This window comes from Globicephala melas, chromosome 4, assembly GCF_963455315.2.
Source record: "Globicephala melas chromosome 4, mGloMel1.2, whole genome shotgun sequence".
NCBI classification, from domain to species: domain Eukaryota; kingdom Metazoa; phylum Chordata; class Mammalia; order Artiodactyla; family Delphinidae; genus Globicephala; species Globicephala melas.
This window is the reverse complement of record NC_083317.1, coordinates 107,829,142-107,844,816: the sequence shown is the minus strand read 5'-3', so window position 1 is coordinate 107,844,816 and position 15,675 is coordinate 107,829,142. Positions and strand designations below refer to the sequence as shown.

General features: G+C 42.0%; 1 protein-coding gene across 2 annotated transcripts in view; it reads left to right on the top strand.

The window, feature by feature from the left end:
- Positions 1-15,675, top strand: part of KCNAB1 (potassium voltage-gated channel subfamily A regulatory beta subunit 1) — a 267,048-nt gene that overhangs the window by 140,272 nt on the left and 111,101 nt on the right. For both annotated transcript variants that reach the window (XM_030842399.2, XM_060298489.1), the window contains exon 2: positions 11,535-11,578. In XM_030842399.2, the coding sequence (XP_030698259.1) occupies positions 11,535-11,578 (44 nt within the window). The remainder of the gene's footprint in view (positions 1-11,534; positions 11,579-15,675) is intronic.

Here is a 15,675-nt window from a genome sequence, read left to right as displayed (position 1 = left end):
GCATCTTGCTAAGCAGGTTCCCAAGCTCCAGCCTCTTGTGAAATAGAAGAAGGCGCCCTAACACCTACATTGGTTGAAAGAGTGAAAGGCTACAATGTTTACTGTATCCCTCCGCTCAGGGAGGGCGTAGAACCTCATTTTACAGAAGAGGGAACCTGTATGAGGTGAAATGAGATGTCCATAGCTACCAGGAACAGAGCTTGGATTCAAACCTGTGTCTATCTGATAACAGCTTGCACTTAGCATTTACCATGTGTGAAGCATTCCTTTAAAGGCTTTAATCCTCACACTTAAACCTCACAACAACCCTGTAAGGTGGCTTCTATTATTATCCCCAGTAACGTATGGGGCACAGAGAGGTTTGGTAACTTCCCAAGGTTTCAATGATAGGAAATAGTACAGGCACTTCTTCACTATAAGTATATCATCACCACACTATGCTGCCCAGTGTTTCCCAGTAAACCACAGAGCCTCCCTAGCCAACAAGAGTAGAACAAGTGAGTGACAATGCAGTCTTTATCCACAGCAAAACGATGGCATCAGAGCACCCACTGTGAGCATCACTGAACACCAACTATGTGCCCAGGACTTTGCTAAGTGCTGGGAATAAACAGATGCATTAGGCACAGTCACTACCCTCACAGATCTCAGTCTGGAAGGAGAAACAACCTTGTACACAATGAGTACAATATGTGCCGTGATATGTGGCACTCTGACAGCAGGTGTAAAGGATTGGGCACACAGAGAAAACAGGCATTAATTTTATGTTCCTCTGTCAAGGAAAGTGAAAGGCAAACTAATGCATAATGGCTAGAAGCAACCTTATACTTTTTTTTTTTTTTTTTGCGGTACGCGGGCCTCTCACTGTTGTGGCCTCTCCCGTTGTGGAGCACAGGCTCCAGACGCACAGGCTCCGCGGCCATGGCTCACGGGGCCAGCCGCTCCGCGGCACGTGGGATCCTCCCGGACCGGGGCACGAACCCGTGTCCCCTGCATCGGCAGGCGGACTCTCAACCACTGCGCCACCAGGGAAGCCCACCTTATACTTTTGATTAAGTGCATATTTAAATATCACCCTGCCCCTCAGTCGGGATCATGCCTCAGTCTCCATCACATGGCTGACTTTACTTTCTAAAGAGAAAGCAAGAAATTCATGCACAGTAAACGGAATTGGGAAGATGCGGAGCATGAGCTCTGTCAGATGCTTTTTTGTTTGTTTTACTTTGCCTTTGAAAATGACACAGCTCATTACAGTGGAAACTAACACAGCTCTCATTACAAAGTAGATGACAGAGAAGGCTTTACCTTTGCCTCATCTTGTGGAACTTCTCTGAAAATAAATCATCACCCCAGGGTGAAGAAAACTTTGAAATCTTTAGGTTCTCTCTTCTTAGTGTTGAAAATGCAAGTACATGTGTGATATTCACATAGGAAAGTGTGATCATTCTGTTGTGAGGAGAGATGTGATCTTGGACAAAATTTGGAAGGTGGAAAAGTGTGTTCTCCCATTTGGGGGCCCACTTCCTTCATCCTCCTGCCACTCCACTTTTTTTTTTTTTTTTTTTTTTTGTGGTACGCGGGCCTCTCACTGCTGTGGCCTCTCCCGCTGCGGAGCAGAGGCTCCGGACGCGCAGGCTCAGCAGCCATGGCTCACGGGCCAGCCGCTCCGCGGCATGTGGGATCTTCCCGGACCGGGGCACGAACCCACGTCCCCTGCATCGGCAGACAGACTCTCAACCACTGCACCACCAGGGAAGCCCCTGCCACTCCACTTTTATTCCCCCTCCCTGCCACTCCACTTTTATTCCCCCTTCCAATTCTGTCAAAGGTTTAGTGCTTTATTTCTTGATTGCTCCTTCTAATCCCTCCAAACTATGTAAGAAAAAGCTCTGAAAATTCTTCACACTAAGGTATAAATGACTGATAATAGTTTATAGACAAGCCTCCCAAACTGGGACAGCAAAGGGTGCCAAGGGATACCTACTAAAGCCACGGGACCAACATGGCACATCTCTGAGACAACAAACTTGCTTGAAAATTTAGGAAGGAAACATTATTTTATGTTAAAACAAACACAAATATAATACGGAATGAAATAAGAAATGGTTGAATGAATGAATCACATTAAAGTAAATTGTTACAAAAGAAATATCGTGCATGAGGCTGAAACCCAGAGCCCCGGGGGTGGCAAATCCTTTTCTGTCTCCTCTGCCCTCAGAGGTAAGCATGGCAGACCTCCCCGGCTGTAGGGGGGAGGATGAGGCCCTTGAGGAGCCCTGTAATGGAAGACCTTAGGGTCATGGATTTATACCCATGTAGAGATAATACAAGCAGCAGGCCTGAATTTGGAAGTAAATTCAGCAAGGGCCTTAAAAATGTTTTGTAATTTACTAAAATTAAACAAAGGGATAATAAACACCAACACTATCAACTTTATTATACACATTTTAAATAGTAGCTCTGGGGTATGGCATGTTTAATTTCGCTTTCAAAACTTTTCAGGATTGCCTTCCCTCCCAGTTTGCAAAAGATGCTTGTAAACTCATGTTGCTTTGTGGCAGATGGATGAACCAAGAGGCTTTTTTTTTAAACAACATTTATCTTTTAGCTACATTTGAGACTCTTGATGCATGGACCCCTCTAGCAGTCTGGTGAAGCCTACAGACTCCTTAGGAAAAGTGCTTTTGGACTTCACTGGTGGCGCAGTGGTTAAGAACCCACAACTACTGAAGTCCACGAGCCTAGAGCCTATGCTCCACAACAAGAGAAGCCACCGCAATGAGAAGCCTGCGCACTGCAACGAAGAGTAGCCCCCGCTCACCACAAGTAGAGAAAGCCCATGTGCAGCAACGAAGACCCAATGCAGCCAAAAATAAATGAATTTATAAGAAAAAAACAAAACAAAGACGTGCATATCTTTTTTTTAACATCTTTATTAGAGTGTAATTGCTTAACAATGGTATGTTAGTTTCTGCTTTATAACAAAGTGAATCAGCTATACATACACATATATCCCCATATCCCCTCCCTCTTGCATCTCCCTCCCACTCTCCCTAACCCACCCCACTAGGTGGACACAAAGCACCGAGCTGATCTCCCTGTGCTATGCGGCTGCTTCCCACTAGCTATCTATTTTACATTTGGTAGTGTATATATGTCCATGCCACTCTTTCACTTTGTCCCAGCTTACCCTTCCCCCTCCCCGTGTCCTCAAGTCAATTCTCTACGTCTGCATCTTTATTCCTGTCCTGCCCCTAGGTTCTTCAGAATCTTTTTTTTTTTGAAGTGCATGTCTTACTAGGTCACAAATTTGGATTTTAAATATTTTGAACTGTATTTCCATTTAATCGGATTCCTGTATATTTTATGTTATGTGTTTAAAAGCACTTTTTAGTTATTTAGTTATTTTTTAAATTTATTTATTTTATTTTATTTATTTTTGGCTGCGTTGGGTCTTTGTTGCTGTGCGCGGGCTTTCTCTAGTGGCGAGTAGAGGCTACTCTTTGTTGTGGTGCGCAGACTTCCCATTGCGGTGGCTTTGCTTGTTGTGGAGCCTGGACTCTAGGTGAGCAGGCTTCAGGAGTTGTGGCACGCAGGCTCTAGAATGCAGGCTCAGTAGTTGTGGTGCACGGGCTTAGTTGCTCCGCGGCATGTGGGATCTTTCCGGACCAGGGCTGCTCCGTGTCTCCTGCATTGGCAGGAGGATTCTTAACCACTGCGCCACCAGGGAAGTCCATGCACTTCTTTGTGAATATATTAAACAACAAGCTCTAGGAGTGCGTCGAATACCACAGTTTCCAAAAAGTGATGAGTGTAAATGGTGAGTGCAAATAATTTTTTGAGGCAACTGTGATGTGGTAGAAAAATACCTGTAATTCCTTTTGGTGGCAAAGTAACAGTTAATGTGGGTACTTCTGTGGTTTCTTGCCTACATTCATACTTGAAGGAGAAGCTACATTTCAGTTAGATGTTGGTGAAGATAAAAATGTATTTTTTCTCATTCAAGTTCATGAACCCCAAGTGATATGCCCTGAGATAAAGGTTCTAGATTCTTCTGATTTAAGACTCTGAATTATTGAGTTCCAGATATTCTGATGCCTTGGATACTTGAGATAGAAAAAGCAGTAAGTAACTTTTATTGAAGTGATAGGTAGATTTTGGTGAGCATTTCTCAACCCTTCTCCCCATCCCCACCCCTGCAGAACATCCAAGTTCTGCCCCATCCGCACAACTTTGTGTTCCAACTCCATTTCCCTCCTCCTGGCAGTCACGAAAGAAACATTCTAAATTTCTCAGACCCACATGATTTCTCCAAACTGCCTTTACCAACCAAGTGTCACCTTGTCCTTCACCTCCCTTATCTATCTTTATCCCCTGTTTCCCACTATCCTAATGATTCTAGCAAAATGACTCACAATTCACATGAAATAGATTCAGGAAGTTTGCAATGTCTAAGCACAAATCCACGAAGTAAGAGGATCATAGAGTCACAGAAGTAGGTCTTGAAAACCACAGAGGCAACCTCCTAACAGGTTTAGTACCTGAACTAGAACCTCACCAGATTCAGTGTTTGAGACACCACTTTTCCTAGAAAATAAGAAAGGAAGACAGTAAATAGCAGTTATTGAACACTGAAGTATCCTGGGACTGGTGCTGTATTTATATTTTCTCACTCTTTGGAAAATAAAAAGCAGTGAGCTATTAATACCCCATTTAAGAATGAGGAAAGAGACTTAAAAAGTTTAAGTAACCTGTCCAAGGTCACACACAGTTAGTAAGCATTATTTGTGTACCTCCCCCTCCTCAGTCTGACCGACCTGACACTCACAGAACCACTGAACAGGAGCACTGAAACCACTCACAGAACCACTGAAATGACTGCCCAGAAGTCGTCAGCAGTCCCTGTGGGGCTGAACGTGAAGGGCATTCCTCTGTCCTCCCGATGCTGGATCTCCCGCAGCCTTCAATACTGACCACTTACACCCTGTTGAAACCGACTCCACCTTTAGCTTTGGCAGCATCACTTTCTTGTTTCCTCCTACATCTTGACCCCTCCTTCTCAGTTTCCTTTGCCAGTGTAGCTTCCTCTTGGCCACCTGTAATGTTGGAGCCCCTCAAAGCTGAGCCTTGGCCCCCTCTCTAACTGAACGCTGTCTCCCCTGGCAGCTGACCCCAGCCCATGGCACTCATTACCCTTGATACCCAGAAAAACCCTCTCCCTGCTCTGAGCTCCAGGCAACTAACGTGGATATCTTGCCCACATGCCCAAAGGTGGTCAAAACCCTTCTGTTTGTCTAATGAACCCCACTTCAGTGAAAAACACCTTTCTTCACCCAGCTGCCCAATTCAGAAACCTGAGAATGGCCTCTTCTTCTCTTTCACCCTCCTATTCAAACACCAAGTTCTGTAGATTTGGCCCACTAAGAATACCTGGACTGAATCTGAACCATCACTTCTCATCATCATTGCCAAAGCAGCCTCCAAGTTCCTCTTCTTTCCTCCCTTCACCCCATTTCTCCTGCTTAAGGTTTTCAGTACTTTTCCATTACTCCTTCATATTAAGACCAAAATCGGTAACATAATTGGTAAGACCCAGTTTGAGCTGCTTCGTACCACCCCCAGCAGACTCACCTGGGCTCACTCTGCACCCTACTCTTCCCCTGACCTGTACTTCTTTTAGTTCTTCAATTACCCATGCTTCCTCCAGCCTCTGAGCCTTTGCATGTGCTGTTGACTCTGCTTGGAATGCTGATCCCTACTCTTTTCATTAAGTTACTTCCTACTTGTTTGGATTTCAGTTTAAATGCTGCTTCCCTAGGGAAGCTTTTCCTAGCCATCCAGACCCAGGTCAGCTTCCCCAACAGGGCAATTTTTCACTTAGGGCATACTGTTCTTTTATTTAGTACTATGGTCAAATAATCAATTCACTATTTGACATGTTCCCCCTTCTATGATGTAAGTTCCATGAAAGCAGCAACTATCTACTACTCAGCCCATCCCCACACCCTAATACAAGGCTTGGTATGTAGTTGAAACTCAGTACATCTCTATTGAACTGATTAATTAATTATAGGGAAGTCTCTTTTTGCCATACTTCTGTAGACTTTTCTAGAATGACACAGACCAACAGGTGATTTTATATGTCCAAAGAAAATGAATAAGAACCTAGCTGGAATTTACAACAGACAATGACTTGAACCTTTAAATCAAAAAATCTGAAATAATCCCATTCTACTTTGCTGCTACTTAGATAAAGGAAAGAAAGTTTCATTGTGCTACTTACCAATGTCTGTCATCCAAATGCATGGCTAAATCATTTATGTGCCTGGTGGTTTCCAAATGAATCATTATTCACTATCAACAGTGATGAACGGTGCCCTCATAAGAAAACGTTATTACCATTTGTAGTCACCTTCGTGGCTGTCAAAATGTATGTTCTCATACAACTATCAAAACCAGCTGGCTGACAAATGCACATACTTTCTGCTCTGGATTTTTCAAGAAAGATTAAATGTACATTTCTTTCTTTCTTTCTTTTTTCTTTCATTCCATACCCCGGATTTGACTAGTAGCTTCCAGGTAGGGCACCGCACGCAGCAGAGTGGGATTTAGAGGATCAGAAAGTTGTTCAAGTAGACTAAAACAGCAGATGATGTCATGATCTGAGCACATGGAAACCAGGTCAGACCAAACTTGTTTCTGCCAGCTTGACAAGGCCACTGGAGTCCCTTACCTGTGCTTTCAGGTTGTCTCTGTTGTGTCAACCTTTAAGTAAGAGATTTTTGTCCTATGCAATATGCATCTTTCTTGGTCAAATGCAAGATACCTATTTTAGCTAGCTATTCCTCTCTTCCAAGCAGTTTACAACTCTGAGTAATGTCTAAGATATATGTATTCAGAAGCAAGCAATTTAAAACAGCACATTTAGGTTGCTAATCTTCTGCTTTAAGCATCTTTTGATTTGTAAAGGACCTGTAAGCATCAAATGGCATTTGATACTGTGCCTAAGTGACACTGGATTTTAGTTCTCACAATTCTATTATCGCCTTAAAATAAAAAGTGCATGATGGATGCTCCACAAAATGACACTAGAAATTATATTTAATGCATCTGCCATGGAACTAACCATTCTCCTAAAACAAGTTCAGACACTGAGAGGACAATTCTGCCTTCAGAAAGAAGAAATGTAACCTTGGCTTCTCAAGAAGCTATATCCCTTCTGCAGTAACTCTTTCCTGAAGCTTTGATTTAAGATTTAGTATTTCCAAAATTTGACTGACAAAGCTATGTGTCCCGTGCCCCCATACTGATGTCATTCATTTCTAATATTAGCAGACGAGCAGCTCAGGTTCACCTGGGAAAGAGGAGCTTTTATTTTGAGTTGAACAGGAGCGCATACTAAAAATGAACACAGTGAGACTTCCTTCTGGTATATCTGACACAGATAAAATAGGAAAACCGGTACAATGCAACTGTTTTGAATCAAATGGGAAAGAAATTCAATCTAATTATACATTTGATGTGCTTACAGAATCTGTTTGTGGCCTCACCTGTGCTAACGCTGAGGAATTAAGAAATAAAATGCAATTACATTGTTTCAATGCACAATGTCACACAAGGTCATGAAGTGTGCATGAAAATTCCTTATGATTGGGATAGAGAAGGTTCCAGGACATCTGTCACAGCCCAGCAGGATGTGTAAACTTGGCCATTATTCGGTGTTATAGCCACACAAACAAGCTTTCAGATGACGTATTTTGGGCTCATTAGATCAAATGTGCAAGTATTTGGGCTTCTGTGATCCAGCAGAGCTTAAATGGATCAGAGGGGCTAAACAATCACCCTACCTCCACGTAGTATTGTGCAGACATGAACATGGGATTACCCCTGGAAAAAATAAGACTTAGAGACCAGATATGGCTTATGCACGGAAAATACCTCTCACTTTAAAAACAACCAACTGTAAGGAATTCCCTGGTAGTCCAGTGACTAACACTCCCTGCTTCCAATGCAGGGGGCCCAGGTTCGATCCCTGGTCAGGGAACTAGATCCCACATGCCACAATGAAGATCCCGTGTGCTGCAAGTAAGACCTGGCGCAGCCAAATAAATAAATATTAAAAATAAAAAATAAAAACAACGAGCTCTATTTGGTAATCATTCCTTCCAGCAGGTAAAAATATTCAGAGAAAGAGTTAAAGGAAATAAAAACACTAAGGCTCAGTGCGGGGCCTATCATCACTGTATCAATATTTGTCTCTAATTGAACTTTTCTCACAGTACAAAATCTTCTAAGGCTTTCATTCCAGAAAATCTGGCCTGGGTGTTTAAACAGCAATGGCAATAAAATGGGCCATGTTGAGTACTTGTTACTCTGCAGTTTGTGTTGGCTGACAACGCTCAGGTTTCTCAAGTGTGGCCTTCCGAACCCATAGCAGAGTGATCATTATCTCCCTAAGTCACTGTCGCAAGGAAACTTAGGGCAGGTCTCCCTACCTTGGGTGCTGAGATGCTGCTCAGCAAGTGCCCAGTGTCATAACCTAGCCCTACTTGAGTTTGTTAGAAAAATATCTTCCTTTGCATAGTTTTCTGCACCAAGTTACGGTGCCCTATTGTGCGCAGAGTCACTGAAAGATATTAAAATTACATGAAACTCCTTACCTTGATCTTTTCCCCCATGACACCCACATAGTTATGCAAATACAAACCTGAGATAGCTCCTCTCAAAGACCTCCATGGGAGGATATACCCCACTGTATTGTGATTATGTGGTTGCTTTTCTGTGTCCCTCAGAAAAGGTAGAGGATAGAGAGCTCCTTAAGGGTAGAGAACTGTGCCTTGTTCCTCTCTGTGTCTGCATGTCCTTGCACGTTGCCTTGAACATGGTAACCTGTGAATAAATCTTCACTAATTCATCAATGTCAAGTACCTCTACCTGGAAGACTGTTATTCACTTATGTATTTTTTTGCTTTTTTTGTTCTGGTGTAGGTCTTTTTTTATTCTCCCCACTATATAGCTTTTGCTCTATATTCCTATCCTTTAAAATCAGCAGACTTTGGGAATTCCCTGACAGTCCAGTGGTTAGGACTCGGCGCTTAACTGCAAGGGGCATGGGTTCCATCCCTGGTAGGGGAAATAATATCCCACATGCCCCCCCCAAAAAAAGGAGACTTTTAGACCACAAAGCAAGATCTTTTGGCTGTACATCCTGTGGTTTTCTGAGAAACTACTAAAAGAACAATTCCTGGTGCAAATTATTATCATGGGAGAGGTCCAATTATTTTTCTCCTATTTAGCAGTTCAAAGTATTTTTCACACATACCTTTATGTGATAGTTTCCTGCCAGGTGGACATATCCAATTCATATGGAAAATTTAGCACTATGTCTGTGAGAGGGTGAGTAGAGTCAGAAAGCACCAAAAATAATTACGCTTTGCATTCGTTTACTGTGAACACATTAGCATACATTATCATGTTCCAGCCCCACCACAGTGATGCTGAATGAATGGCATAAGTATAAATACCCCATCGTACTATGAAGAAATTGAACTCCAAGGAAGGAAGTGATTTCTCCAAGGTCACCTAGCTAGTTACAACAAATGCAGAAAAAACTGGGTCTTTCAACTCTGCAGTGTGATGCACTTTGGACCATGCTAGGAAATGAAATGTGTTGCTTAGGTGGAATTTTATAGACAATAATAGCAAGCAGGGAAAAGAAATAGATGTAAAAACAAGAGCACTGGTTACTAGCTCTAAAGAAGGCAAACTGTGGAGGAATCAAGAGAGAACCTGGAAGAACCGAGCTGTGGAAAATTTTATTGGGAAAGTTGGTGCTGTTTTCTTTGGGTAGAAGCAAGGAGAAAAGTTGTGCTCTTATAAGAGCATCTGATCAGAGAATAAGGAATACACTTTTCTACCATGTTTCAATAGTGTAAGATTCATCTCCTCACACTGGACCCCTACAAAATTCTATGAGGCATCCTCTCTCTGAGAATTTGATTTCTTCTCTGATGGCAGTTAGGTGGATGACAGGAAAATGGGTTGGGTCTGGGTCTCCACAGACAAACACTTTACAGTGAAGATTAGAGCACCTAGTTCTCTCCCTACTTAGAGAATGAAAATATATTTCCTTTCCCTGGATTAACTTTTAAGGATGGAAAGCAAAGGTGTTCATGAGGAAAGGAAGAATCATTTAAGGACTATCCGACCTTCTTGTAGGAATTTTGTGTAGTTTTTTTTTTTAGGTTTGCATTTTCAGCTTTTTTATTTTTATTTTATTTTATTAATTAATTCATTCATTCATTCATTTATTTTGGCTGCATTGGGTCTTAGTTGCAGCACTCAGGATCTTTGTTGAAGTGTGCGGGCTTCTCTCTAGTTGTGGCATGTGGGCTCCAGAGGGCGCCAGCTCAGTAGTTGCGGTGCACAGGCTTAGTTGCCCCATGGCACGTGGGATCTTAGTTCCCGACCAGGGATCGAACCCACATCCCCTGCTTTGGAAGGCGGATTCTTAACCACTGGACCACCAGGGAAGTCCCTGTGTAGTGTTGTTTGTTTTTTTTTTAACTATATCAGCCATAAAAAGAAATGAAATTGAGTTATTTGTAGTGAGGTGGATGGACCTGGAGTCTGTCATACAGAGTGAAGTAAGTCAGAAAGAGAAAAACAAATACCGTATGCTAACACATATATATGGAATCTAAAAAAAAAAAATGGTTCTGAAGAACCTAGGGGCAGGATATGAGTAAAGACGCACATGTAGAGAATGGACTTGAGGACACAGGGAGGGGGAAGGGTAAGCTGGGACGAAGTGAGAGAGTGGCATGGACATATATACACTACCAAATGTAAAATAGATAGGTAGTGGGAAGCAGCCACATAGCACAGGGAAATCAGCTCGGTGCTTTGTGACCACCTAGAGGGATGGAATAGGGAGGGTGGGAGGGAGACGCAAGAGGGAGGAGATACAGGGATATATGTATGTGTATAGCTGATTCACTTTGTTGTACAGCAGAAACTAACACACCATTGTAAAGCAATTATACTCCAATAAAGATGTTAACTGTATATATATATATATAAAATTTAGTTTAAATAGCCTAAAGGATTATTTTGTATTTGTTCTTTTAATAATCCCTATCCATCAAGTTGCCCTCAAGGAACTCACATTCTAGAAGGAGAGAGACAATACATTTGTAAGCAAATTAATGAAGAAGATCATTAGGTCTGAAAAGCTATGTTTTGTGGGGACACTTTGTTGTTGTGCTGAGCCTATGCACATTTTGGGCTTTCTAGTGCCCAGATGGAGATGAAAGAGTCTCTTCCCCAAACCACAGGCCTGCATCTGAGGCTCTGCCTCTACCATGGCTCTAGTCAGGAGCAACATCATCAAAAATGAGATTTATACACCTGAAACTAACACAACATTGTAAATCAACTGTATTTCAATTTAAAAAAATTTTAAGTGAGATTTAATACTCCCAGTTAAAATTCACCTGATGAAATGACCATGTGTTGCTTTATTTTTATTCTAGGAATCTTGGAAAATCAGGACTCAGAGTTTCTTGCTTGGGTCTTGGTAAGTACTCAGGGTATCATGTGGGGGTGGGCTGGGAGGTGGGAGATTGGGGAGGATACCAGGGAATGACTGGGGTGTAGGTCAGGACGCAGTCTCAGGTGAGAAGGGACTTCGTGACCAACATTGCCTCATTTCTCCTTCTGAGCCTTTCCTGCCCCACACAGCCCTCCCCTTCTCAGACTCAAGGAGCCACTGTGATCATGATGCCTTATGGGGGCCCATTAAGCAAAAAGAAACCTGATATTAAAGCACATCTTAGAGGAAGGGACTCCTCTGTTATTCCCATTTAGCAAGTGTGAAGAACCTCATGGCATGTATTTGTATGCTGACCTCACCTGCAGCATCATACGAATTTTTTTCTATCCTTATCTTCCCTTTGCCTAATTTTCTCACTTTTTTCTATATTTTAATGTATTTTATGTACTTTTATAATGTACCTTAAGTGTTTTAGGGAAAAAGTTTTATATATACATTTCCCCCCAGAAGCTGTAAATATTTAAAGAATAGTAAGTAGAGATGGCAATTTTAATATCATAAGAATGAATCTGAAATGGTAAAATCTGAGTGTGAGACTTGGGGTAGCATACAGCTTCCAGACATCCCCCAGACAAGGGAAAAGGCAGCCTTGGTGTTCAGGCAATTCAGCATCATCAGAACTATTTCTGTAACCTAAGAGAGTCTAGACCAGGATGGTAGCTGAGGAAGTGAGAAATGGTCAGATTATAGCTATGTTTTGAAGGTCAAGCCTGGCAGATCTTCTGTTGGACTCTATTTGGGATGCAAGAGAAAAGAGAAGAGTCAAAGATGACTGTAAGGGGTTTTTTTGCCTGAGAAACAGAAAAGATGGAGTTGCCAGTAAGTGAGATGTGGAAGAATGAAGGAAGAGAGACTTAGGAAGGAGGGAGAGCCAATTGATTTGGGACATATTAGACATCCAAGAAAAGAGGTATATAGGCTAATGGATATATGAATCTAGAGTTTAGAAGAGAGATGTGAGCTGGATGTAGGATGACTTGAGAGTCACCAACATGTAGATACTGTTTAAGCCATGAGACTGAATAAGAATATTTAGGGAGTGAGCATAGATATTACAGAAAGCAAAAGCACGTGGTCTGTGACCTGGGAAGTCCATTGAGAAGTTGGGGAAATGAGGAAGAGCCAACAAAGAACATTGAAAACAAGCAGTGGGTATGGAGGAGAACCAGGAGACCAGGGAGTCCTAAGAATCCAGCGTTTCAAGAGGGATAGAGACCAGCCCTGTCAAATGCTGCTCATAGGTCAAGCACGATGAGGGCCAAGAATTGATCGTTCAGTTTAGCAACATGGAAGTCACTGATGACTTTGAAAAGATCGGTTTTGGTGGAGTCAGGGGCTCACGCATGATTGGAATAGGTTTAAGCGAGCCTGGAAAGAGAAACACTGGTGGCTGCTCTTTTGATGACTATTTTTATAAAGAGAAGCCTAGAAATGGAATGGAAGCTGGACAGGCAAGTGTGGTCAGAGAGGGTACCTTTACACACAAAAGAAATGACAGTATATTTACATACTGATTAAGAAATTCTTTTGAGAAGGAAAAAAATGGTTAAGATAAGTAGAGAAGAAAAATACCTGGAATGATTTCTTGAGGACACAAGAGGAAAGTAACATGCAAGAAGGCAGAGTACATGGGCTTTGAGACTGGTAGGTGGGTTGATGGGGTGGCAGTGGCGGTATCTTTAGAAATTATCTTCTACTGCTTCTGTATTCTCAGTGAAATCAGAAGCAAGGTCATCAGCTGTTAGTGAGGATGAAAGGGAGGTGTTGAAAGTTTGAGGAGAGAGAGGATGATGAGAGCAGAAGAGTGAATGGACCAAAGGGATGGATCAAAGTGGCCAGACAGCATTAAGGATCTGCTTGAGATTCATGCTAATAAATTTGAAGTGAGACCATCTCTATGGCCGTGTGTTTTTCCTCCAGTCTTGTTCAACCATGCAGGTCCAGGTGGGGTTTTTCAAGGGCATAAGATAAGAAAAGAGAGGCAGAGATGCTGAGAGTTTATGCAGAGGGGTGATTGTAATGGTGGACTTTGGGGTTGAAGCTGAGCAGGGAGGAAAATGAGGACTGAAGCCAGGAAAATGAGGAGGCAGAGGGACAGTGAAAAGTGGGCAGGATCAGTGAATTGTACCTCCAGAGGCCCAAAGGATTGTTGGAGTAAGATCAGCAGAGATAGTGAGTTGGAAGAATAGAAAGTGGTGGTTTGAAAGGGGGATGCTTGAAACTACGGTCATGGGGGGTTCAGTTATTGGTAATGACAAAGTCTAAGGCATGTCCATTGGGGGAGAGTGGCTGAGGTTGTGTTGAGTGCAAGATCAGTAGACCAGAAGAGGTCAAGGGCCTGAAAGATAAAGGTTCAGGGAAGGGTTACTTTGGGGGTCATTGAAATCACTAAAACGTATGGCAAAACTAATATTGGAGAGAGTGACAGTGAGCCAGAGCTAAAATTTTCAGATGAGAGGGATTGACTAGGGATGGGTAAGTGACTACAACATGAGGGGACTGATGATGTGAGATCCAAAGCTAGTTGGGGGGAGGAATTGGGAGGAGGGTTTCTTGAACCCTGTTGAATGGAAGTGTGGAGACCAGGGAAGGGATGGTAGTGAAAGAATAAAAGATAGTGGCAACAAAAAATAAATAAAAGATAGTGGCAACAATTTCTGCCTCCTTTTACAGTATTGCAAAAACATGGAAGGCTAGTGATGCCTGAGTTTTTCTGATTCTTCTTAATGATATGATTTGGGAGGTGAGGGTGGTCTTTGCTCACCATAAGACTAAGGGAATTTGACATTTGCTTAATTTATGGCTTTGATTTTATTACCACTTACTTGTATTTGAAAGACCCTGTAGATTCATTATCAGGGATACTCTAACCTTAGCTTTTTTTGAGAGTGCTTAATGGTAAATAACTATTCACTATTTATTATTGAAAGAAATTAAGAAATATAGCAATTTAAGAAAATATGAATTAAGGAATACGGTAATCATACACAATTATCTCATAGAATCAGTATCTGTGGTGGAAAATAATTTCATCAAAAGTACTGAGAAAATCAACCAAAAGCCCTAAGACTATAAAAAATTCAGGTGCCTATGAAGTGCCACTTGTAAATGAGTCCCCAGAGGGCAGACTACAGTTTTTTAAAACTGTGTGTGAGCTGTAGCCATTTTGGTGAACTTTGAAACAGACTTGATTCAGGAGCAGAAAGTCCTGATTTGAGCTTCAAGTTTTTTCTAAGAGCTTGAATGCTTGTGATTAGACACTGCATGAAAAATTAGGAGGAAACAAGGAAGTTCATGGGATTGACTGGCTTCATTCAAAACAGGCAACAAAGCTTGAATAAGTATTCTTTGAGAACTTTTCTGAGCTACCTCTGTAAACCATAGGAGACCAAAAAAAATCATAGAAAGGAATAATGCACCAGGCTTAGATAATTTGTCAGGCTCTGCAGACCTCAGCTCTCAAGTCCAGGTGGAGCTGGGTTTACTGTTATAGGCTTGGGATATCAGTTCAGATACAGCCCGTGTTCAACTGAGGCTTTGAAAATTAAGTATTAAATATCCCAAGCAATCACACGACTACAGATGTCTTTTATTGAAGTACCTTAAAGGTCATATTAAAGCTAACAATTCTGACTTTCTTCTCCACCAGAGAAGGACAGGCTGGGAATTTCTTGCCCTGCCAAGCTTCCTTTTGATAAACTAAGAGCATATGTAAATGGGAGCAGAAAGGTGAAATAACCCAAGGACGAACTGAAGATACACCTAAAGGAACACAATTCTGCTAACAAAAGAATAGGGGAAAAAAATAAAGTGGAAACCTGCCTGTGGGCTGCTGTGGCTGGACTGATTTATTAATACACTGACCACTGCTATCAAGACCCAAAGTCAAAGAAACTGATGGGAAGGGAGAAAATCCACCAAAGAGTGATTGAACATCATCTCAGTCTAGTGGGAAGTGGGATCATCTTCTGAGAGAGGAAGAGAGAATTTATGTATTCATTCATTCATTCATTCACTCATTCATTCTCAGCAAACATTTAGGAAGCCAGGCATCATGCTGG